General features: G+C 32.7%; 3 protein-coding genes and 2 long non-coding RNA genes across 6 annotated transcripts; 1 reads left to right on the top strand and 4 right to left on the bottom strand.

Annotated features, from left to right (window-relative positions):
- Window positions 1-309: 309 nt before the first annotated feature.
- On the bottom strand, window positions 310-1852 carry LOC118057691 (uncharacterized). The gene is made up of 2 exons (XR_012169288.1): window positions 1386-1852; window positions 310-838 (listed from the first exon to the last, which is right to left on the bottom strand). It is a non-coding gene; the product is annotated as an uncharacterized lncRNA (long non-coding RNA).
- A 5142-nt stretch (window positions 1853-6994) lies between these two features.
- On the bottom strand, window positions 6995-8450 carry LOC118057690 (ethylene-responsive transcription factor CRF5). Its single transcript, XM_035070337.2, has one exon. The coding sequence runs from the start codon at window positions 8127-8129 to the stop codon at window positions 7188-7190; it is 942 nt and encodes a 313-aa protein (XP_034926228.2). The 5' UTR covers window positions 8130-8450; the 3' UTR covers window positions 6995-7187.
- A 5968-nt stretch (window positions 8451-14418) lies between these two features.
- Window positions 14419-16505, bottom strand: LOC118057689 (uncharacterized). Of its 2 annotated transcripts, none has more exons than XM_035070336.2 (3): window positions 16158-16505; window positions 15220-15984; window positions 14419-14683 (listed from the first exon to the last, which is right to left on the bottom strand). In XM_035070336.2, the coding sequence occupies exons 2-3, from the start codon at window positions 15936-15938 to the stop codon at window positions 14668-14670; spliced, it is 735 nt and encodes a 244-aa protein (XP_034926227.1). In that variant the 5' UTR covers window positions 15939-15984; window positions 16158-16505; the 3' UTR covers window positions 14419-14667. The 2 variants fall into 2 exon arrangements, with proteins under 2 accessions (XP_034926227.1, XP_034926226.1); XM_035070335.2 differs by having other exon boundaries at window positions 15220-15965.
- Window positions 16506-18048: 1543 nt separating this feature from the next.
- On the top strand, window positions 18049-20332 carry LOC118057687 (uncharacterized). Its single transcript, XR_004688998.2, has 2 exons — window positions 18049-18698; window positions 19782-20332. It is a non-coding gene; the product is annotated as an uncharacterized lncRNA (long non-coding RNA).
- Window positions 20333-20543: 211 nt separating this feature from the next.
- On the bottom strand, window positions 20544-25555 carry LOC118057686 (putative glucose-6-phosphate 1-epimerase). The gene is made up of 8 exons (XM_035070334.2): window positions 24392-25555; window positions 24109-24183; window positions 23630-23686; window positions 23377-23540; window positions 22775-22909; window positions 21827-21929; window positions 21045-21144; window positions 20544-20906 (listed from the first exon to the last, which is right to left on the bottom strand). Exons 1-8 carry the CDS (start codon window positions 24500-24502, stop codon window positions 20698-20700), a joined length of 954 nt encoding a protein of 317 aa, XP_034926225.1. The 5' UTR covers window positions 24503-25555; the 3' UTR covers window positions 20544-20697.
- Window positions 25556-25983: the final 428 nt, after the last annotated feature.

Below are 25983 nucleotides of genomic sequence, written 5' to 3'. Positions count from 1 at the left end.
AATTTCTTGTTAGTGAATTTTCTATTATGTATTTTTTAAGCTAATAAAAATGGGCTTGTCTCTTTTAAGGGTGAAAAATAAAAATTTGTGGGGTTTAGGTAATGAAAATCCAACCTAATACTACACGGGTATTGATATAAATTTTGGAACTTAGGGTGTCACAGCACCTTCAGCGCAGCCGTAGATCCGCCGCTGGCAAGGCAACAACGTGATTCATAAAATTGATAGCAAAACCCTATTCAAAGACACAAAGTTTGTCTTTCTGTTTGATTCTGATTAGATAACATCAAGCAGCACAAGGAAAGAATGAAAAAAGAAAAAAAAATATAAAACTTTTCGGCAAATAATGAATTCATCCCCTGCCATAAAAAACATCTAGAGGACTATTTGAGAGGGATAATGCTGTGCTATTTTCTTTTGTTCTTGAATCTATGGGTTTCAGCAATGAAAGGACTTTTCTTCGTGAACTGCAAGAAAAAAGCCCACCCTGGCAGAATCTTGCTGTAGATGAAATGCTAGCTGAAATCAAAATCAATTTTGCTGTAACCCCAGCAGCTCTTTGCCACTTCCATGGGTTGAATAGCATTCTAATCCAACAAAAACCAGGATTTGTCCTTCTCTTTTCATTTCGGATATCAGAATCACCTTTGATCTTCTTTAGCTCACTCAACTTCCTGTGAAAAGCAGTCTCTCCACTGCTAAAACATGCGTTCAGTTCTTCCACCACACCAAGTGGTCTTCCTCGATACTGTGCTATCTTTTCCATGAGAGTTAGCCTGCTTTCTTCTAAACGTGTAAGAGACTCTTGCCTATCAATCGGCTGCCATGATCGTAATCTCTGCATAATGACATTGGAGGAGAAAAGGGTAATTAAGCTTGGCAATTTAATGAGAAAATGACATAGACTTGTCCGCCGTCACCTTTTTCTTAAATCTACAGACCTTGATGTAGTTGGATCTTGAATATCAAATATGTACTGTGTAACTTTATTTTCTTGTGCACTGAAATAAGCAAAAAATTACTGAGTCCTAGACCTGTTTTTTTGGTAGCTAGACCGGTCCTTGGTCTACCTAACTTATTTCCAATAAGAACGCATGTTGCAGCTTTAAGTAGTGTGCTACGAACAACAATATACAAGAATGCCAAGCTTTTTTGAGTACTGACCGGTATGCTGTGATATACCAGATAATTTTCATCAAAGTACTTGCTGATTCGAGGCATGGTGTCTCTAACATCTGGTTGAAATTTCAAATTCTAGTAAATCCTAAAGAAACTAATGATGATACAGCAAGCAAGTTTATAAAACCTGGAAGATGTTTTCCAGCGCGTACGCTAATTATGAGCTATATATCATGAAATATGCAGGGGAATATTGATGAACATGCCTGTAAAAGCATAAGGGCGTTCCCTACTTCCTTCAATGAATCTTTGATGGAAATCAATCCTTCCTTCTCCTGAAATGGGGTCTCCACTATGTTACAATAGCGACCATGTTTTGAACAGAATCTGCAGAAGGAGCTGTTAATTTTCTCGATCTCTTCACTGAGCCCATCGTGCAAAACCCATGCTCTCTCAACGAGAGTCTGCAGGTTCCTCCCTAACTCCATCGAAGAGGAACACCCCCAACTTCCAGCAATGTTCGCTTGAAAACTTTCCAGATTTGGCCAGCTATGGTTGGTTTGTGGTGGAAATAGAAAGCTTGAGACCATTAAACGTAATGAAATTGGAAGGTAGGCCTCTTCTTAAGTATTTCTTAAGGTTTCCATTTGGTATTTTATCAAAACAAAACAAATCATTCTGCTCCTTTCCTTTCTTCTTTTTGTGTGGGTTTGCTTTAAAGAGGAGTTTTGTTTTTAAGCAATAGGCTTTGGCTGTTTATACCCCACACATCCTTGCTTTCAGCACATGGAGACAAAGCCATGCATCTGTGTTATCAAGCACATATACACCATATTATGGCTACGGCCTCCGGACCATCAGCCAGGAAAATGCTGTGGCAGTGCAATTTTTTATTTTTTTTTAATTATGAGTGTCCAGATTATCTTACGTGTATTTCAAGTAATTTTTTAATATCCTAAAATTAACAATCATGTAAATTTTTAATGTTTTAAAAATTTATAATATTTAAACTAGTGGTATAGGATTAAATTTAGAATCTAACTAAGATGCAAATTTTTCATTGGATATCATGGTGTGTCAGCTGATGCAGCATGCTAAAATCATTGTCTTCCATCATCGATCTCTTATCATGATCTATAGCTCTTTCAAAAAATTAGAGACTGGAATACTTTTATCAATTAAGATTTAATAAAAAAATAAAGATAGAAAGCACATCAATTTGCGATATTAACATTTCTAATCAATTAATATTTAATGAAAAAGTAATTTAATCATACTATATCACAATTGCCACGAAGATATCTTTGTTGTTGAAACCAAAATAAAAGAAGAATTTAATGAAAATTTTAATCACACATTTTTCACATTAATATAATATGTTAAGAGAAATATTTTTTTTTATGAATGCCAGCAAACATAGAAAACTATGACCTTTTAGCCGTCAAATCAACTTATTAGAGTAGATTGATGGGTGATATTAAACTTATTATTATTAAATTAATGTACGGTAAGTGGAACGGTTGGGGTACATCTGCTAATTATAGGGTCGGTGATTTTCTTTTCTGCTACATTAATTCTGTTTGGTACCTTTTCAGTACATGATTAATCATGAAGTTCTCTTATCCCCCGCAGCCTCAAAGTTTGTTTTTTACACGAAATTTTAGCCGTGTTTAAAAAAAAAAATTATTTTTTTTATATTTAAATTATTTTAATATATTTATCTCAAAAATAATTTTTTAAAAATAATAATTTTGATGTATTTAGATACAAAAAATATTTTAAAAAACAAGCACAACCACACTCTCAAATAGACTTAAAAAAATTAATTTTAAATTAATATTTTTTATGTTTTTAGATTTGATATCAAAAATTAATTTAAAATATAAAAAAATTATTTTAATATATTTTTAAGTAAAAATTACTTTCATTTGTAAAAAAATAAATAAAAATCAAGCTTCTCAGTGATGTTTGTCGGTATCTGTGATTTTTTTTCACTTCCATTTTCCACTTTTATCTTTATTTTGCGTCCCTTTCTTTTTGTTAATGATCCTTTCTGTCTAACCATTTGAATTCTTTAAAGAACATAGATGGCTGTATCCACCGTTAAATGATGACCAATGAGAATATATCTCATTCATCGATTGGATTTATTACACGCGTCTGAAACGTTTTTTTCTTGGTGCAGCTGCGCGCGTGCCAAGAAAATGAGAAAATACAAAAAGAAAAGAAAAGAAATTCTTGAAGTTTGGGACTTGAGTGCTCGCCCCACGAAAGTTGAAAATCATATTCTTGGATAGACACCTTCACCGGTACAGGTTTAGCACCTACTTTTCCATGATTAAGGCTTTCTTTGGCTACACTGTGCACATATGTATTTCAAATGAAAAGGCATTATTTTTTTTGTGTTTTTTCATGTAAAATACAATATATATAGTAAAAATACTTGTGTAGACAAATAGGCTCTAAACTAATTATATTAATGGTGAATTCAGACCGAAGACCATGATTGCTCATGGTTTACCCTATCTATCACCAAATCTTGGCATAAAACACGAGACAATGCTCGTTGAGATCATTAACCTTGTCATCGCAGACATCTCAAAAATTAAAAGCAAAAAAATAAAAATAAAAATAAAAATATGAAGCCATTACTTAGTTTACAATAACTAAGAACCTTAATTGTCTTTATTGTTATAGGTAAGAGATTGATTGTGTTATAAAAATAATATTTATTGCTTTATACATAGTACTTAAAATAAGTTGTAATATTGTTTTATATTTGATGACAAAAGTACGTATTATCCTCTTGTTAAAGTTTGTTTAAATTAGTATTAATTATATCAAAATGATTTAGAATTTGAGCATGATAACAAAGCTTTAATTTCGACTTTAAAATATAAGTGTTGGGTTTAAGTGAATAGTTGCAGTTAATTTAAGCTTTGCATTATTTTAATTAATTACTCCAAAAATAGACACAAAGACACCTACTCATACTCAATATGCAGGTCATATTGACACAAACCAAGTCCACTCATAATAATAAGATGATTTTTTAACACATGAGAAATTATAACAAAAATTTGCACACATTAATAAAAATAAAGAGAAAGACAAAAAAAAATCAGACAAAGTGTCTGTGTGTGTTCTTAAAAACAAATGTTGTCACCTTGAAAATAACTCTACTGATATAATAACATTTTACTATATAAAAAAAAAAGGTGAAAAAAATAAAGACCTTTCAACTTGTTGATTAAATTCACATTAAAAAAACAATATTACACACATATATCTCTTAAAAACATATGATTTCCCCTGAATTTTGAAGAATATGATTCTTTTAAGGATCATCCTATCATTAAGTTAAATAGAAATCAAACAAAGCAAATTAAAAATATTTTTAGAAAAATAACAAAGCGTTGATATCCTTGGCAAGACTCTGCTGTTTAGGGGTCAACCCTTTATTAAAAATCCACACAATCTTTTATTATCTGCAAGCGAAAATGCTCCACCTTTTCCTTAAAAAATAAATTCACTAAAACCAAAAAAAAAAAGACATCCATAATCCAAACGCACGCAAAAATAATAAAAAAATCAAACCCTCACCAAGATCTTTTACAGTTGGCAATCAAACACCCGCATACATGATCATCAACACATAAAAGCCAAATATCTGCACACAAGATCACATTTTAAATTATACAAAAACAAATATAAATTTATTTGGATACAAGAACGACCTGCTGAAATTGTCTGGAAGGGGCTGGAAAAAAGCAAGGCAGTGTTGGTGTGGGTCTCACGCTGGCCGAATGAGCTCCTGTGGGGTGGACTACTCTTGCTAATGATGCACGAAGAGCGCGTGTTTGAATATGTTACTGTGGTTAATTTTTTAAAATATTTGTATTTAAAAATATATTAAAATAATACATTTTATTTTTTAAAAAAATATTTTTAAAATCAGCAATCTAAAAATACTAAAAATATTAATTTAAAATAAAAATTAAAAAATTTTCAATTTTAATTAAAAATATTTTTAAAATATAAAAACAATAAGATACAAACAACAGTTTTTCTTGGATGGTAAAAAGAGTCGGGATTTTTGGGAAAAAACTCTCTTCCTTACACAAGTTGTATTTTATTATTTTCTCAATCATTTAACTCAAATTATTTTAAGATTACATTTTTCTCTTGCATCTTATTAACTAATTCAAGCATCAAAGATTCTTAAATAAGACTCGTTTTGCATATGTTGGTGAGCTTTTGAGACAGCTCTTCCTTTCCAACTTCACCGATTATGTTATTGAAAAGCTGAAATAAATAAGGTTTACTCGAAGTCTTGTCACACCAAATCTCCAAACAAGAGTCATAGTTTATGCCCGCGTTGGATGAATATCCTACACAAATATAATTAATTAATTACTATCAGAGTTTAATATGCATCCGACTGTGAATGTAAGAGTTTGTATGCCAATTTTAGCTTTGAGTTCCTGGTCGTCAGATCAAATAATTATGATGAATGTGTACGTCAAAAAAGAAGAAAAATAATACAAATCGAGATCTGATGACATCAAGGTGTATAGAATAGCGCACCACTCGCAGTTCCTTTTCTTTTATTTTCTGGACTTACAAGAGGGAGGAGGTTCAAGAATAGACTGCATCCACTTGTTTGAAAAAAAAAATGTTTTTATTTAAAAATATATTTTTTATATATGTTAATTTTAAAAAATAAAAAAATATATTATTTTAATATATTTCAACTTGAAAAATATTTTAAAAAATAATCGAACAGTATAAAATTATAAATAAAGTTTTTAAAAATACTTAAAAAATAAGTTTAAAATAGCTAGCCTACCACTCACCATTCGATGTGCCGGCCGCAAGAACCGTTGGCAACACGATTGACTGGCCATAAAACAAAAACATTGCTAGTGAAAATTGTGAAGACCAAACACTGTAAATCTGCAATGTGTCCTGGTTCTGTCACTGTCACCGTACGTGTACGTGACAAGGTTTAAAACTTGGGTAAAAAGATTTTCAGGAGCGACCAAATTTCAGAATTGCAAATTGCAAGGGGGTCCGGGTCTGGTTTTTGCACATCTTCTGTAGATGTTGCTACAGGCTTTGCAAGTGGGTCTCTTTTGTTCATTACAGTAGTAAAAGCAAGCCTGCAATACCAGATTGAAATCAAGCGAGGTGCCTGTATTAAAAATAAATTTTAAAATATAAAAAATATTATTTTAATTTATTTAAAAACTAAAAACACTTTAATAACATTTTTTTCCCAGAAGAATTGCTGATAGATAAATGCATTGTCAACAATCAGTCAATGAACATGGTAGATTCTATTACCGGAGACGTCACATACGACATCTGATTCTTAGACCCCAGCAATCTCCAACTGATGCAGGATATTTTTGTCACCCCCTTCACTAGACTCTAGGAAAAGAGAAGCGCAGGATAATAGTCAGGAATTTTTAGAGTGTCCATGGCTGGCTAATAAAACGCAGGAGCGTATGGCTCTCAAGTGCCTAAAGTGGCCAACCGTTCAACATGGAAGCCACTTTAGCCACTTGGTAGGCTTTTCTTATGCCAACAAGTAAAAATATCTCTCACCGAACCCATGATACTGAAAAGAATGTTCAAAAGTTGTTTTTGTTTTTTAAATATTTTTTATTTTAAAATGAATAAAAAAAATATTTTTGATATTAATAAATTAAAATGATTTGAAAATATTAAGTAAATATTAATTTAAAATAAAAAAATTAAAATTATTTTAAACACCCTAGCATAATCCCGGTTCACTATCCTGCCAGCAATCCTTGCCGATGAACACTTGCCGGAAATAAATATTTAAGATCCAGAATCTTAAAACAAGTGATGAAGAGGAAAGAATCTACATATTTTTGCAGATTGCAAGCTAAAACTTACAATTTTTAGACAAAACTACTACAGCTAAAATGGAAAAACAAAACAAGTCGGTACTAATCCAAAACTCCCCTCGGAATTTACCACACCATCATATCAGGAGGTACATAGCTATATAATAACCTTAAAACCCAAATAGAGAGTAATTAAGCCTCGAAATACTTGTCGACATCCCATAAACAGGAACCGAAATCACCATCCAAATGTACCGAGATATCTGCAAAATCTTCTCTCAAAACAGTATCCGGTACACTACACTCCTCAAAAAAAATCGGAGCAGGATTTTCAAAATCCCAAAACTCTTTCAAAGACAAAGGATCCGTAACCAAACACTCATCACCTTCACCGACCTTTATTATTTCTTCTTGAACCACCTCTTCTTGCGTTTGTATCCTCCAGCAACAATCACTCTGTACGGCAACCTGTGTCTCTGGCCCCAGTTCCTCAGTAGATTGAAATCTAAGCACAGAAGTTGGAGAACAGAGACTATTATGAGATTCTTTACCAGACTCATACCCGGAAATGTTAACGTTAATATCAACATCTGGGGCATGTTGTTTGCTCACCGGAGGTTTTGTGAAATTGGTTTGTGCATCAGGTCCTTTAATACGAATAGCAGCCTGATCATAAACCATGGCTGCCTCCTCTGCTGTATCATAAGTCCCTAACCATAGCCGGGTTCTCCTATAAGGGTCTCTGATCTCTGCTGCCCACCTCCCCCATGGCCTTTGTCTCACACCACGATACCTTTTCCCCCCTGCATAAGAACACTGATCCCTTGAAATTTTTTTCACAACTTGTTGCCGGCTTACCACTTTTGAAGATTTTTTTGCATCCTCTGCTGCTCTGTCGCTCCCACAACTTGTTATTCTTATCTCGTTTATATGTTTTTTGACTCTTGGATGATGCCTTTTCGATTCCTCCTTTTCATCACCGGAAGAGTCCGTAGCATTGCCATCAGTAACTGAAATCCGTACTATTCTTGTGGCTTTTGAGTCCTCCCATTTCACCAGCTTGTTGGTCACAGTTTTATGCTCTGTGTACTTGGTAGAAAAGCGATTCATTTTTTCAATGAAATCAAGGCTCATGGTGTTGGATTTTAGGTGAAAACATCAAAGATGGGAAATTTTCAAAGAAAACGTTAGAAATAGGAAATATTAAAAACGCTTTAAGAACAGAAAAAAAAATATTTATATAAACAACTGATGCGAGAATTAGAGAGTACAGGCAAAAAGGGTAGATAGAAAGATAGAGAGGAGGGGGGCTGCTGAGGGAGTGTGGAGGAGAGTAGGCAAAAGAGGGATTAACAGAGAGAGAACGAGAGAAATGAGGAGATATTGGAGAGAGTTTCGTAGTCAAACGCCAAAAGGCCTAGGAATCGCAGTTTTATATGAATATCCTAAGAAACAGAGAGCCCAGCCCTATTCATTTTGTTCTTTTAGCTTTTCAAGGTTTTTTTTTTTTTTTTTTTTTTTTTTTTTTTTTAAATATGTCGGTTTAGAGAGTGTGAATGTGAAATTACGAAATGAAATCTTAATAAGATTTTTAATTGGCTGAATTTTTGGATAAAAAATGGTTTGGATGGGAGAGATTTCATGGTTAGAAATTTTATTAGTTACTCTTTATGTTCATTTTAAAAAAATAGATATAATTAAAAAAAAAATATTAAAAAATATTCTTATTAATTTTGCTAAATTACGAATTTTTCTTTTATTTTTATTTTCAAGATAAATTTAGAAAATAATTAATAAAATATTACGAGCATCATTTTTCATTTTTGGATGGATAGTTACCAAGGGGGAGATTAAAATGGGAAATCCCAGACCACTCGCCGCATTTAGAAAAATAGATGGTTAAATATATGACACGCGGCAATTCTGGTTGGCTAGGTGAAAGAGATGGTTCGGTGATCTCGAACTTGGTCCCCAAGTAAGTCACGCGCCAAGCCATTTCGTATTGTACAAAGTTTAAAACTTTAAATAATAAAGGGGAAAGTGTTATTGAGATTATTTTTAAAAATATTTTTTATTTAAAAATATATTAAAATAATATTTTTTATTTTTTAAAAATTATTTTTGACATAAATATCATAAAAATATTAATTTAAAATAAATAAAAAATTTTAAATTTTTAAAAACACAAAAAACCAAAAAAAAATAGATTTGTAAAACATGAGAGAATGACAGTTGTTGCCCTTTTGGTAAAGAGAGAGACCGTCACAGTTATTATAAGTTCATATTCTGGGTTTGATTTTTAGGAAGGTTTTAAATAGTTTTGTAGTGGTTTTTTTTTTAATATATATTTTTTTAATTTTAGTACAACAAAATAATTTATAAATATAAAAAATAAAATTTTAAAAAATATCATTTCGAACCCGTTATAAGTTACGTGGCTAAAAGAGAGACCAGTTCTGTTGGTGAGATGAGTTTGCTGGGTCACAGACAGTTTGAGTTGGGATCCTTTTCGCTGTTTGAGTTTGAGGAGATTTTGGTGGAGTTTTTTTAATTCTCCTTGACAATTTTGCTAGTCAATCATGCACCAAATATTTAATTGCAGTAATTTACGTGATTGATTATTTAATTCATTCATTTGCTATAATGGTTTTTTTTTTTTCAATTTTATTTCTTTTCCGTGGATGGATGTCTTTACATTGAGTGACTAAGAATTTAAATTCCTCTTTCTAATATATATAGTTTGATATTATGGTTTAATTATGTTTATATATATATATATATATATAAATAGCTTTAAATTAATTTTTTTTATGTGTTTGGATTGTTTTAACAAGTTCACATAAAAAAATAAAAAATATATTATTGTGATATATTTTTAAACAAGTTTATACACAAATAAGCAATAGGCACCTACCTCCTTTTTCTATTATTATTTTTAAGTAAGGTTTGTCTTCCATGTAATAAATCTAATTTCATTGATGAGATTTTAAAATCCAAGATGTTTAGAAATAACATTAATATATTGGATATTCTGTTAACCTTTTAATTCAAGTAATGTGATTCATTCTTTCTAATTAAGGTATTCGGTGGTCTGATATTAAAAACTCAGGTAGTTAATACTTGTAAAATATTTCATTTGATAAATGTAGAGATTGTTAGATACATACTTTAATTAATAACTTTGTTGAGAAAAAAAATACAATTATATTTTAGAGAGATAAACTCTAAAAATATAAAATGTTAAGAATAAAGATGTATTCGTTGAACATGGCTTGGGGATCAAGGGACTGCAAGACATTCGTTGAACATGGCGCTCTAGTAGTAGGTTGCGAACGAAAGGGACCTTCTCATTCGTTTCTGTCACCACTTGAACTTCATTAATTAGTTCATCCCATTCGCGTGACCTTTACTCAATCCTTTTCTACTTGTGTCAGATAATTTTTAAAGCAAGTTCAATTTGAATTTCAAGGATTAAGAAAAAAAACAATGAAACTATGCACTACATTTATATATTAAACTTGTTTTGTACATTGAGTGGGTTAATCCGGCTTAATTAATAAAATTTAGTTTTTATTTTAATCAAATTATTTTTTTTGAAAAAATTGAGTCATAAGTTAATTTTTTAAAAGCTTATTTGGAAATATGGGTTTTTAAAAATTTTAATTTTTTATTAAAAATTAATTTTTTATATGTTTTGAATCATTTTAATATGTTATTTTAAAAATATTTTTTAAAAAATAAATAAATATTATTTTAATATAAAAAATATTTAAAAAAATAACTACAATTATACTTTCAGATAATATTAAAATTTCTGTGTTAAAACATGTAACTTCATGTTGATTTTTTCATACCTATTCAAACCAAGAGTTGATCGGTCAATTCTTGAATTGACACAATGATTATTAATACCGGTTTCATTAATTAATTATATAAAAAAAAGATAATTATGATCAACTCAAATTACAAATATATTCTTGATAAATTAATAAGTTTAATTAAATAATATTTATATCCGGTTTTCACTTAAATTTAAATTTTAAATAATAAACAAATATTTATAATTCTAGAAATATTAATTTATATAGATTTAACTATAGTTTGCTAGTATGCTATCAATGAGATTGCAGTTGTTCCTGTTCTCTTGCGGCAGTAGTGAAAAGTGATGCGATTTTTTAAAAAAAATTACAATTATCTTTGGAATAACTATAATACAGGTACCGTTTGTTTTTTTTTTTATTTTTTTATTTTATGAAAAATATTTTTTAAGGTATTTTTAGATTATTTTAATATACTAATGTAAAAAGTAAATTTTAAAATATAAAAAAGTATATTATTTTAATATATTTTTAAATAAAATTATTTTTTTAAAATAATAGCTTTATCAATGTGAAACGATTTTATAGTCTCCTTGTGAGCGAAAGATGAAATGACATTTATGTTGGATCCATGAAGGAGACGACGTTACGGTAAGTTTAAAAATCTTAGGCTATTATTGCTATCGTCTGGCACAGAACACAAACGAAAATTTCTCCCACCAATGTTGAAATAAAAATTTAATGAAAATTTAAACAATGCATACTAATTACAACTGCTATTATCTTCTTACAATCCATTTTTAATTATTTTATGTTGCTTGTAATTTTCCAAGATCAATTCAACATGAGAACTTGTATTATCATTGTTTTTTTTAGTTTTTTTTTTTAACTTTCTACATATTGGTGTCTTTATTTTATTGTCGTCACCAAGTACAACATCATCTTTTTTTAAGTTGATTGAATTTTAAGTAAGGGGAGAATAAGTTATAGGAGATGCATTTTTGGACTTTTTTGAATTTTCAATCATTCATTTAGGTTGTTTCTTGAACTTCTCCCACCAATGTTGAAATAAAAATAGCTGATATTGAATTCTTTTATATGCAATTTTAAAAAATAGTAAATTAAAGCATGTCAAAATACATTACTTAAAAAATTATAAGTAAATTTAAATTTATGAGTTTTATATAAATAATACCTTGTCTTTATAAGTGAAACCACTTTGATTTTTATTTTTGATTTGAGCATAATATAAATAAAACTTATTCGCTGCTAGTTGAGTGGTCTCCCAATAATGCATTAAAGAACTTTTATATGCAATTTTAAAAAATAGTAAATTAAAGCATGTCAGAATACATTACTTAAAAAATTATAAGTAAATTTAAATTTATGAGTTTTATATAAATAATACCTTGTCTTTATAAGTGAAACCACTTTGATTTTTATTTTTGATTTTAGCATAAAATAAATAAAACTTATTCGCCGCTAGTTGAGTGGTCTCCCAATAATGCATTAAAGAACTTGATATACACTCAAATACAAACCTTTTGTTTTCATTGTAGTTTTCATGAATTATTTTCTAATATGCCTTACATTTTTGTTAATTTCCACATATTGGATACATGTTAGTGTTGATTCTTGCCTCTACAAGGCTAACATCTTCTTCATCCCTAAAATTGCTCGATTATTTTATCTTTTTAGTCATAAGTGAATTTTCAGATGGATCTTGAGATGGCACAACAAATTAATTGGAGTATCAAACGAGTGGATCATAACCTTTTTGTGAAAATTATATATTCGGGTCAACCTCTTTATACATAAAATTAGTAAGATAGCCATCACCTTGAGACTCCATTGAAATTCATTTGATTAATCGTGATTGAGAAAGAAATTGAAGCTACTCAACTATACCAAACTGTAGTTTTTATATAGAAAAAAAATCCAATTTATAGAAGAATTTGGATTGGTACAAATTATACATGGTATATTAGACCGTAAAATTTTAATGGATAAATAATTTTTAAAAGCAATTTTTTTTATTAATATAAATGTATCTCAATTAAAAAAATATATTATGTTTTTTTTTTTTTTACAATTTATTGTTGCACGTTGAGAACAAACTACCCAAGTAATTAATGGGTTTCTGCTTCTATCACCAATAATCCTTCTTCTCTTGCTTCTTGCCAGGTGCATTCACAATTCTCATTGAATCCATATAAATAAAGCAACAACCTCATTTGCTTCATAGTTATCTCTGATAAGGATCACAATTGAATCTACAAAAGCCTTTTTGTACTCAAATCCTCCTCCTACCCTGAAAATGTTGAAAAATATTGTGTTTCATGAAAAATATTTAAAGCAGATGTGACTCTCACAAGTGAAATAGAAGAGAGGGCTAGCCATATATAGTGGATGACTTTGTAGACGGTGCCTTTAGTACCGCTTCCAATTCGGTTTATTTGGTCGAGTTCAAAGAAAAAAGAGTTTGAGCCGTCGGAGTTGGGTGGGGGAGGGAGGGGGATAGCAAGCTACTGGTCGAGCCGACGGAGTGGGAGGGTCAGGTCAAGGTGGTAGCAGTGAATCGGTTTCATGACTCAACGGGTTGAATCAAATTAGACGAGTTGGTGAATTTTGATAGAGAGGGAAGGGAAATGGGAAGGAAAAGAGGAATCCTTTTTTGAGAGAGAGGAGGGTGGATTTGTAATGGGGCAAGGAATGTGGATTTTAAAGGGAGGGAAAACTTTAATGGTTCTTTTGTAATTAAATAGAAAATAATAATAATTATGTAAATAATAAAAAAAAAACTTGTTAATTTTTTAAGAGGATATTAAATGTTAGCGACCTTACAAAGTGCAAGATGCAAATAATAATTATTTAAGCTGTAGTGGGTAGTCATAGTATTGGCTAATTTGAGTAATTTTCTAATAAAAAAACTTTTAGATTTGGTATCAAAACCATTAATGTAAAGGAAATGTTGAATAAATATATAATTTACTTGGTACCTATAACTAATATAATATACACATGATTATGGACACAAATGGATAGAGAAAAAATAATTCATTGCCAAATAACATAATTTAATTTTCAGGGGTAAAAAGAGTAAATTTGATTTAAATTCATTGTAAACCTCCAAGCATGAACTAAAACACGATAAAAATATTATATTTTTTACAATCACATTTTAAAATACATCTATAAATCGTCCCCTTTTAGTTGCATGCTAAAACCTTTCAGAATGCAGGAAAATCTTAATCAAAGTCACCAAGCACAATAACTAGGCAGCAGACACACTGACAGTTGCCCCTAACCCTAAGCCCTCCATCCACCTTTTAAATTCCTAACCTAACTCTGAAAAAGCAAACTAACACCTCACGCCTTACGCTTCGTTTCATTTTGATTCTGTTTCTCCTTTTCTTTTTCCTTGCAGGTTAAAAAAAAAAAACACCCAAGAACCAACGCAATTATGGCAACCTGTCAGCTAAATCAGGAATCCAAGAACCTCCTTTGCAGCTCCATCACGAGAGGGATATTCTTCCATAGAAGAACACAAAGAAGAGAGAGAGAGGGAGAGAACAGAGATCCAGAGACAAATAAAAAACTTGACCAGGTCCAACCACCATTCATGTATTATATGACTCTTTAATCTTTATCTTCTTCCATTAATAACCCTCTAATAAGTAATTAATATATATGTGTGTTATGTTGTGCAATTGTAAATGTAAAAAATATAAAATTAGCAAGCTATATAATTCGGTTAAAGGTACATATGTTTGTCTACCATCATAAATTGCCTCGATAATTTGATTTCCAGTCTCATTGATTCTTACCATCAGCCCTGCACACACAACTTCTTGTCATCGGATGCTAATCCTGCACCCGAAGCAACAATCTTAATCAGCACTGTCGATTCATTAATCGATACATGCATGAAATGTCTACTTCCAAGATGAGAAATTAGGCAATCGATACATATATGGATATGATTAATTCATTCTGCAGGTGAAGATTCCTGACCCCATTTCACCCTGTGTATACTGTGTCATAACATACACAAGCTTGCAGTTTCTTACCATTTCAGGGTGGGTGGGGAGGAAGAAGACAAGGAAGGTGAAGATCATCAGGCTTCAATTCTTTAAGACCTGACAATTGGGTCTTTCTCGATGCAAAACGCTCTGAGATATCATCACACAGAAGTGGCCATTATCGTTTCTCAAAATCTATAACTATATCATGCTTGAAGTTCAAAGTTACCAATCATCTAATCAAATCCTAAACCAAACCCAAAGTTTAATTTGTGCATTCTAAAAAAAAACGGAAGGAAAGGTAGAAGAAACATGAGATCATCGAATCGATACTCTCACCGAACAAATTAAAAAATAAAGATCAGAAAGAAATAGAAGACTTACCATTTAAGCGTACTTATGATACATCTTGGCATCTCATTATTGGTCTCCTTCAACGTTACACCTCCACACAGAACTTCCACTCCCAGCAACCCTGTCTTCACCCCTTCAACACCAATTCCAATGCTCGTTTTCACATCCATATCCACCTTCAGTTTTTTGCTCGTGAACTGATCAAGAATCTTCGATCCAATTCCATCCTCGATCAGCTCATTGTTCACACTGGTTTCAATTTCCAAACTAGTCGTATTCTCTTTTCCCTGAGTGAACTCAGGCAAGGTCGTCGATCCCAAATTAACCTCGTCGTCTCCCGCTGTCGTTTCAACTTTAGACTCTCCAAAATGATAGATGATATTTTCATTCGGATTCCTAACTTCGATTCTTGCAACCATTTTGGCGGTAAGGTACGTGCCATCTGATCTCCTGGTGATGTTAAAAGCGGAGAATTTAAAAGATTGGAGGTGGAAAACGGGGAGTTTTGGATCGAACCAGAGGTAAAATAGACCTCCTGCGATAATCATCAGGAGAATGACGATAACAAGGAGAAGGATTAAGCAGCATAAGCATAGACGGCAATGCCTGGACCGTCTTTTCCTTGGTTGGAATGAAGAAGGCAGCAATGCCTTTGTGGGTAGCGGTCTCGAGGTAGGCTTTGCCTGGAGGTTGGGTTCGCTGTAACCTGGTGGTCTTTGGAGAACTGGTTTCATTGGCTTGCCGGCCATTAATGGCAATCTTGAATTTGGACTGTTCTGTTTGTCAAGAAATTATCTACAAATCAAAAGAATGATTTAACAAGCAAGAAAGTCCAGGACTTCAATTCAAGTTCTAACTTGATCAATGCATCATTAGTCTAAAAACAACAACTAAGCAACCCTTAAATTTCGATGCACGCACCAGTTTTTAATAAAAAAGAAAATGTCGGAGAATTGAGGCAAAATTACCTTGACAGATAAATGGCAGAAGTAACGTTGATCAGGTTAATTTCTTGCTGAGATTTCAAATCCGAGGAAAAAGGAGATCTGCAGAGGGATCTGAGAAAATTGAAATTTGTGTGCGATCATTAAGAGAAGGAAAATGTTTTTTGAACATTCACGAGGATATATATATATATATAGAGAGAGAGAGAGAGAGAGAGAGAGAGGCAGGGGGAGGGGCGTTGTCTCTGGTAGAAGCTTGAGGAATCACTGGCAGGAATTCAACTTGCAGGATTCACGCGCCACGTCATGGCGGGATGGTGATTTGTATGTACCGCGACGAAAATGGTCCGCTGGAGGCTGGCCCCTCTCTCTGTCGTTTATTTTTCTTTTTTGTCCCTCTCACTTGTGGCGGTAATATTTATCTCTCTCTCTCTCAGCAATGTTCCTTTAATTAGGCTACGTTTATTTTCCATCGATCATGCAGCTGAAGGGGTTGTTTGTGGTTTCATCTTACCTCGCTTCGAATAAACAAACCAAGTTAGTCATACAATAGACGTAATGACAACCAAGCTGAAGTGGTTTTTTTTTTTTTGAATTATTTCTTTAGTTGCAAAAATTATTTAAGTCTTGAAAAGTAATCAATCCAACGTGAATTATAATAAAAACATATATAACTTTAAAAACATTTAATATCGCTTCAAAAAACTAATTATATAAAAACAACTTGTTAATAAGGTTTTTTTTATTTTCAAATCCAAATTAGACTAGGAAGCTACTATTTTCTATATTTTTATATTTTTTTTTATGGATCGTGTATTATTGATGATGATAATGAGACAAATCTTTGAAGGATATATAGCCAAGAGACTTGTCTTTATTTAATACATATATATTTTATCCATGTGATTTGGCGAGTAAATTAAATTTGAAAGACATATAGCCAAGAGACTTATTTTTATTTAATACATATATATTTTATCCATGTGATTGATGGCGAGTAAATCAAATTTGAAAGACATATAGCTAAGAGACTTGTTTTTATCTAATATATATATATATATATATATATATATATATATATATATATATTATCCATGTGATTGGTAAGGAGTAAATCAAATTTATCCAAGGATAATACACTCGGGAGTAGCAGTCAAATAAATGAAAATTCATTTGAACTCTAAAATGCCTGAGTGAGCTTGATAATCTATTGTCGTTTTGAGCTTTTGTTCATTGTGAATCTTATCGAGTTGAAGGATATATGACAATGTGACTCGGGGTGTACATCTTGGAGCCATCATGTTTTTGCCAAAGTGACAATCATGTTTTCACCTATATTAGTTTTTTGAGTCACTCTCCTTTTTTTTTTTTTTCCTTCTCTCTACATCTATTTCTCTTTATAAAGTAATTATCACTACTTATTTTTGGAGTAAGATGATATTTATTAATCATAATTAATCAATCATTAATAAATATTTACCATAAAATAATAAAAATAAAAAACAAACTATTTATTTAAAAGATTAATATGATCCTAATAATAAAAAGATCACGATGCAGTCAATTGATATTAGAAGGAACCATTCATAAGTTTTTTTTTTCCTTTATTTTTTTATTAATAATTTTCAGACAGGATTTAAATTTTTAAACAATGAAGATGTATCCAATTTGACCGGTAATACTTTAAAAGAAATTCCAGTCTTAATAAGTATAAAACAAAGAAAAGGAGAGGAAAATATAAGAGAGATATAGCAGGCTCTTACACTTAAAAATGTAACTACGTATGGGCCTAGAAAGTAAGTAATATCAAGGGCTGCAGATGGGCTAGTAAATAGGCCATATTTACCGGCCTCGGCCTGTCCGTCTTTCCCCGAAAAACATGGTAGATGTTATTAACCAACAACGACGTCGTATCTGTACAATAAATCAATACAGAACACAGCTCTTGTCCTATTCTCTTCTCTCTCGCGCGGCTCACTCCACTGTTGGCAAAGATGGAGTTCGCGAACCTTGAAGGTCTTCGTCAGGACGGTCGCCGCCTCATGGAAGTAGAATCCACTCATATACCATTCTCGTTTGCTTCTTATTTGTCTTTTCATATTTAATTTCGCTCACTATTCTTCTCAGATGAGGAAACTCAAAGCACAAGTTGGTGTCGTAGCGAAAGCAGACGGGTATGCTTAATTATTTCTAACCACCTCATCAAATTTCAGCTTCTCGACATAAAGTTTTAGAAAACTATTGTTTCTTTTGCAGTTCTGTTTTTTTTTAGATGGTTGAATACTAAAGTAATCGCTGCTGCGAGGTAGCTAATCACCAAACAGAGAGTTTTTACCTTGATTTCCTTTTTAAAGGTGGAAAATTAAGCAATAAATTTATTATTATTATTATAAATACACTTTTAGTGGGATTTAGGTTGCTAACTTTTCCATTGAATGTTTAAGACCACGAGGCAACTTTACTAGTCTATGGGTGCTTTGAAAGATTTCAAGTATTGCCTGCCAGTATAACCTTTTCTTCTTGAATCTGCAAGGGTGTGCAAATAAACATTTGCAATCGCAAAAGGTAAGCCTCTCCATGCTAGATGCTAGTGATATTTAGCTTTTGAATTGCCAGAAATATTAATCCATTTAAAATCCTAAAAACTACTAATAGACTCATGATCTAACGGCAATGACATCATTCCTCCATGCTTTTGGAAGAAACTTGTGATCCTAGTTTCAAATATTGGAGATTGAGAGGGGTCAATGGATGAGATATGTAATGAAAAGAAATGATTTAATTCTGAATTAAGAATAAAATATTTTTTTTTTGGAGCAAGTCTTATTGATTATGCCAATTTTAAATTGCTTGATTATGCCACTTTCCAAACAGTAATATTTCTTTTGTTGTTGTAGTTTGAATAGCAATAAGACTTTTATGTAACATTAACAGTATACACAATATTATCCTATAGATAAACTATCAACTTTTATTTTGATAAATTTCTTAAAGGTGAAATATAGGTTCCCCCAAAGGCCAATTCCCCTTTGAAGATCTATAATACCTCAAAAAATTCTGAAAAGGCTGATAGGAGACAAAGAAAGAACTTAGTCATGGCAGAATCAAGCCAACTTTTTGAAGAAAAAAGTGACTTGGCAAACTAATATGCTGAAATATATCATTCACTCTGAAAGGTTTTAGGAAGGACCACTACAAAATAAAAACCAATAATGTGAACTTCACTACGGACATGCCTTCCCCTCTGTTACTCCATGTTAGCCAAAACCTACAATTTATTGCTTCAAATGCCCTGGGATCATTAAAGGCTCCTGCCATCATGCCTCAGAATACACTGTAAACTACTATAAACCAAATGCCCTAAATGCCTCCACCCTTATTTTAGCCTCTGAATATCATGTTTTCCAAAATACCCAAGGTCCAAGCCACAAAGGAAAACACTGTGAATAATCATCTCCCTTCCCAGTTCACATTATCAATAGTTATGAGACTACATGACATGACAACATAAATTTACCCTTCACTGCTTGAAAATGAGCTCACTTTCATCTTCATTGAGACTTTAGAGCTCAATAACTTGAGTCATTTTAGAAGCTCCATACTTTGGCTACTTGATGAACAACTCATCAAGCTATTTTATGGATTTAGTGACTTGCAGCAGAAAGGATGGAGCAAGGCTTGAAGTCAGGAAGGATCAGGAATACATAACAAGAACAAATCATGATGATGAGATCCTATGACAATTAATAACTTCCCAAGTGTCATAAGCTAAAATTGACTATCTCTTATCACTCAGCATTATTTACCAACACCTTTGAAATATTGGACGCATTGCACTGATTCCATCAAATCCCATATGACCACTCTACTTGAAGTGGTATGACCCAAATGTAAAGTGTAAGTATGATGATGATGAGATCCCATGACAATCCATTGAGAATTACAAGAAGTTCAAGCATCAAAGCCAAAAGTGGGCATGATGATGGAAGATGCACCAGATGAATGTACAAGCCACATATATTTGTTGGAGGGGGTTGATATGAAATAGAAGTGTTACATTGTCAACTCTTTTATTATTGAACTTTGCCGATTTGTATTTTTGTTGAAAAAAACATCGAAACCTTGGAATTATTAAATATGTTTTCTATGTATTTGGAAACTAAATTATGTCTTTTAATAGAATATGCTCTTTTTTTTTTTGTTTCATTGTTATTCTGCTGCATCAGAGTTTTTTTTCATAATGGTTTTTTTTTTTTTTTTTTTGTGCTAGAGAATATATTAGCAACGCCTTTACATTTTTTTTTTTTATGTTCCACAGCGAAACTTTTAAAAGATCTGGTAGCAATCTAATTGGTGAAAGCTATCAGGGAAGGTGCTGACACTGGTTGCCTTTGGCAATACTTCAAAAAATAAAATAAAAATTCGGATGACTGGTAACATATAAATCGTTATGATAATCAACAAAAGCGGTAATAATTCTGAAAAAAGGGGCAAACTTGAAGCAAGCTATCAAATGACTACATTAAGCAGTCCATTTTTTGCCCTAGAAAATTAACTCTACATCTCAAAGGCCTCGTCTCTCAAGATCAAAGTATTCACTACAAAAGCTTGAAGGCACAGCTGAGAGCACCAAAAGCCCTGTCCATTCCTCACCTGGCTTCAAGGTGACAGGTTTCTCAACCACTGCTCCATCGACACACAACATCTTTTTGTACTCTTCATCGCCAAAATCCGCCATTGCTTTTGATTTCTTCTCCCATGGATTCCACACCGCTGTTTGTGGGAATGAATAACGGTAAATAAATAATAAAGTTTACTACCCAAAATGTAGAGTATCATAACTTTCTACTCCTTTTACAAAACTGTGCGTATGCGTCGTGTGCACGCACAGTTTTACTGAACACAACTTACCTACATCCGGGAGTCCATCCTTTCTAATAACATATGTCCTCTTCCTCCCATGATCGAGGATTGCAATTGCATTGGGACAGCTGAGATAAACTCGATCCACCTGCCAGATAAATCCACAGTAAAGAAATAAATCAATGAAGGCACAAACACAAACACACAAAATGCTAAAGAAGCCATTGTTGCACCCTGAGAACCACGTGAGTAGCTGATGGAAAAGGGGTTTATGATAACCAGGAGTTTATATCACAGCATGTTGCAAACAATGAGTGTGAAACCATGCAAATGCATTTGAAAGAAATTTGGTAATAAAAAACTAATTCAGAATCTATGTCGATCTCAAAGTCTCCTAAAGAGATTTAAGGTGGAAAGATTCTGGGGAAAAAAGTGGGACTTGAAAAGTGGCGTTGCTTTGTTGTCTCCGTGTTAGTCACTCTACAGTGAGAATATGAACTAGCATAAAAAGTTTGGAAAAAACTGCTTCTCTTTTACGCCTATGCTAAGTGATGTTGAGAGATATGTAATTATTTGTCTTGAGAAATGAAAAAAAACCACTTCTTTTCAACTGCTAACATTTCTAGCAGTCGAAAAATCAAATGAAAGTTGACCAGAAATTGCATGAAAATGAACACCAAGGTGTTGAAGCGCAGTTCCTATAGTATAGATTGCAGTGAAAAGAAATTAATAAAAAACGATTCAGCATTTCTGTCAACTTAAGTACCAGTTCCATCCATTCATCTATAACACGGCCAAAGGAGTAAATTAGAATTAATAGTCGAATTTACCTCAGATTCAAAAGTGAGGGCATCTCCTTGTTCTGTAAATCGTTCTCTTTGTCGAAGGTTGTCTAGGTAGTCAAGTGTTTCCAATCCTTCTACCCTCACTTCACTGATATAAAGATTCACTTCTGAGTGAGTCCAAACAGTGCATTTTCCAAAGGATGCTTGTTGAAATCGGGTGAAATATTTTAAGCATGCATGCTAGGCTACTTGTAATGGATTCCCAATACATGAATCGTATTCACATGTTTTTGGTAATAGATTTACCATGCTTTTTTTAATTATTTCTATAGCTAAGCAATAAATATCTGATTGGAATCTTAAAGAAATTTCATTTTTCCTATTGATTCTGATGATTCTTTCCACGCACACAACCCCCCCCCCCCAAAAAAAAAAAAAAAAAGGTCTTTCATTGTAAAGTTACCACCATTTTGAGATGAAGAAATTCTTTCGTGTGCAGAATTAAACTGTGATACTAATGCTAACTTATGGAAAAGTTTTCAGTTTCTGGAAAATTGTCAAAACAAAACAGGTAACAAAAATACTATGTTTCCTAGTTAGAATACCTCTAGAAAACTGAGCTCTTTCTTTCTTTCCTTTTCTCTCTCTCTCTCTCTTTTTAAATTTACAAAGACCTAGAAAACCATGAAACGAAAAAGATATTTCCGAATATTCCATTTTAGAAAAAGAAGTCTCAATTTGGTTCTCTTGCTTTTATGTCTTATTTTTATACATAAATATTCTATCCTTCTCTAATTTAAAGGCCAGCCAAACAAGTCCATGCATTCTATTCTTGAGCAGGTCCATTTTCTACATGTTCTCAAGAAAAAGGATGGAGAAAAGAGAAAAGGAGTGGGAAAAGGTGAAAAGCTGTTTTCCAGAAGTGAATGCATGCTGAAGGACTTAATCTTTTCCTTGTTTTAGGTGTGCCATTTAGGTAAATAGACTTCATACCTTATGTCAGAAACTGACAAATATGTGTGATATGTAAACGAGAAACTAAATGGTTTTCCGTCGATGTTCCGAACTCTTGATGTCAGCGCCAAGTCTCCATTTGCGGCAAGTGACACCCTGAGACGTAACTCAAAACTGAAAGGAAAAACAAAAAAAACAGAGACATATCAACCAACACTGGTCACTTCAAACTCATTGCAAGCACAGAGAGAGGTTCAGCTCCTATTTTAGTTTTGCATGTGATTGGAATGATTCTGCTGTGTCTCAGTGTTTCATCTCTTCTGCCCAAACAGAGGCCTTGCTTCCGGAATGAACTATTCGGTAGTGGGTTATTATATTCATGACTTTGGAGATTTCAATTGCAACATAAAAGGCTAACTATTGAAAAACCAGTAATTCAAAATTATGGACATCTGCACAAAATGCCAATGATCCAACAACAACGAAAAACTAAAACTAAAATCTTAGTCAGGGAGATATAAGAAACTTAGTCTTGTTCTTCACAATAAAATGCTTCTATGAGCATGACTATTAATCACGAGTCATCAAGATTGGACCCTTACTCTGATGCACATAAGGAAATAAAAAACCCAAGCTCCTACCTATAAGGCCAGCACTTCAGGTCTTCTTCAGATGGTTTGAGCAGTAGGTCAATGAAGGATTTCCCATGGGAGTCATTGGGATGCAAAGGAGGAGGATTGTCATCAACTGTCCAAACCTTGCTCCTAGCAAAACCATGCTGCTCTAGAGATCCACAGTTTCCAAACTTCACAAGCATTAAAGCAGTTTATACATGAGTAAGGATATGTTCACTCGTGAAGTTTTGAGCATATAAAAGAGGAGCTTTAGAGGTACCTGCGGGAAACATATAGGGATCCCTCCGCGCACTTGTTTTGGAGGCTTAAAGATCCCCTGCAACAATTGAAAAGGTCAGATAATTGAACCAGTCTTGGATCTCTTAAGAGTTAAAATTTATTAATCAATACCATCTGCAAGTCTCTGTTATGCTAGAACAACTCCATGACAACCTGTTTAGAAACTAAAAATCTAACAGCAATTCAAAATCTAGTGAGTCCTATGATTATGGTTCCATGAATTTGACTAGTCATATTTAAACATGTAATGTAAGCTCTCGTGCAATCAAAATGAAAGGCAAGGGGAGAAGAAGAAGAAGAAGAAGAAGAGTTCCCAGTCATTTCTCATTTAGATTTTAGTTCTGATACTAGGACAGCCGTACAATGGAAAATATCCCTTTCTGGATACTGCCTTACTCAAAACCACCATTGACCTCAGAAAACAGTGCACGATTTGTAAGATTTTGCAGAGGCACATACCTTACTGCTTGTGAATAGAAGTTCTTCCCCTTGCTCATTCCTCCATGAAAAAACTTGCCCTCCATGCAGACTAACCTGTTATCACAAAACCACTAATTATGAAAACGCATGCCTCACCAATCAATTTATCAGTTATCTGCAGATTAGCAACAGATACCATCTCCTTTACAGTAAAAATTTCCTATTACACTAACGATAATTATCAATAAATTAATCCTAACTACTGAATTCGTTGCTTTAACAGAACAGCTATGGGAAAAAAACCGAGTTAAGAGAATCTCACCCGCGCGGAGGCTCCTTGTGGGTTGCGGAGCACGACCTGGTCCATACCGTTCCAGTCTTTGGTATGCTCAATTGCTGCTCTATAATCCCATACAGCTGCAGAATGCCTCATATTTCAAAAAGACTCACTGAAAAGATTATACTTCTCTATCCTCTCTTTGCAATCCAAAGACACTCCGAGTAGACTTCTAAATCTCTAGCTAACCCTCCCTAATCACCAAGAATGAAAAAGAACCGTCTATTCCAGCGAATTAAGGGAAACAAAAAGGTACGTTTTAAGACAATTGAAAACCTCAGCGGACATCATGTGTATTGTGAGTTCAAATCACATGTACCAACTACAACTTAGATCTGAGAACAGTAATTCTAATTTCCTTCATATGCTAGCTACGAGACTGATACTGTCATCCCTAGAATTCGCACAAGGTGCCGAAAAATGAAACATTTGGCAAACCATAGGCTAACACCTATCTAGAATGATGAAGGAATCGCCGAAAATATGACACATTAACACCAGAAGAAGACAATCAAACGATAAGACTGTTGAAATAATAACTTCTAACTTTTTGTGAACTACTTTCACCAAGTTTCAACATTTACTTATCAAAAACAAAAGGAAGGAGGACCCAATTCCCAACTGCAGGATCCAAATCACAAAATCTCAACAAAACAGTGTATTCCTATGTGTATCTAATACTATATGATACTTGTTGCCAACTACCTTGCAATTGAATTTCCAACAAAACCCACTTGGTAACATCAAATCCCAGAATAGTTAAGCAGCCAAAAGCCATGAATTTCAAACATTCATCCTTTTTAAGACTCCAAAATGCATCGAAAACTTCAACTTTGATATCATAACAATACCCCCATTAGAAGTTAGAACTAATACTAAATACATCCATGGCGATCAATACAAGTGTTTTAAAAGCTTAACTGAAACTAAGAATTGAGGGGACAAGACGCAAAAATGAACCAAAAGGTCTAGGCAAGATTGCGGAAATATGAGAAGAACTGAATTTTACAAAAGTTAATGATATTTATTAATTACATGACTAGTTGAACAAAACTCCTTCGCATTTTTTTTTTCTTAAGGAGTTTGCGGAGATCTAGGACGTGGAGATACGAGAAGTACACGTACTCTGTACAAACGGTCAGAATTTAATAATGGGAATTTTAAGATAAAGACCGTTTTAATTCAAAATATATTTTCATGTAGGAGAGCCCTCCACTAGATATCATCAGTCGGTAAAAGTAGTGCTAAAATGAGATCTCAAGTCACGGGGAGAGCATGTGAGATGAGAGGTAGGGACATTTCCAAGGATGGGGCTTGGTCACCTGGGCTTATGGCATCAAAGGTATGGTCAACCAAAGGGGAGGCAATCAGGCAAAAGCCGACAGTTTTTTGCCCAAGGATTATATTTTCTTAAGTATATTACGTGGGTATTCTATTTAAAATCACTGGTAGACTTTTAAAATTATATGATTTTATAAGTTAATATATATTTAATGTATAAAATTGGATTAAAAACTTAAAAATAAGTAAAATTAGATTTAACTAGTATAAAATTGATAAACTTTGTAAAATTGATC

Source organism: Populus alba, chromosome 2 (genome assembly GCF_005239225.2).
Source record: "Populus alba chromosome 2, ASM523922v2, whole genome shotgun sequence".
Lineage (NCBI taxonomy): Eukaryota > Viridiplantae > Streptophyta > Magnoliopsida > Malpighiales > Salicaceae > Populus > Populus alba.
This window is presented reverse-complemented; position numbering and strand designations above follow the sequence as displayed.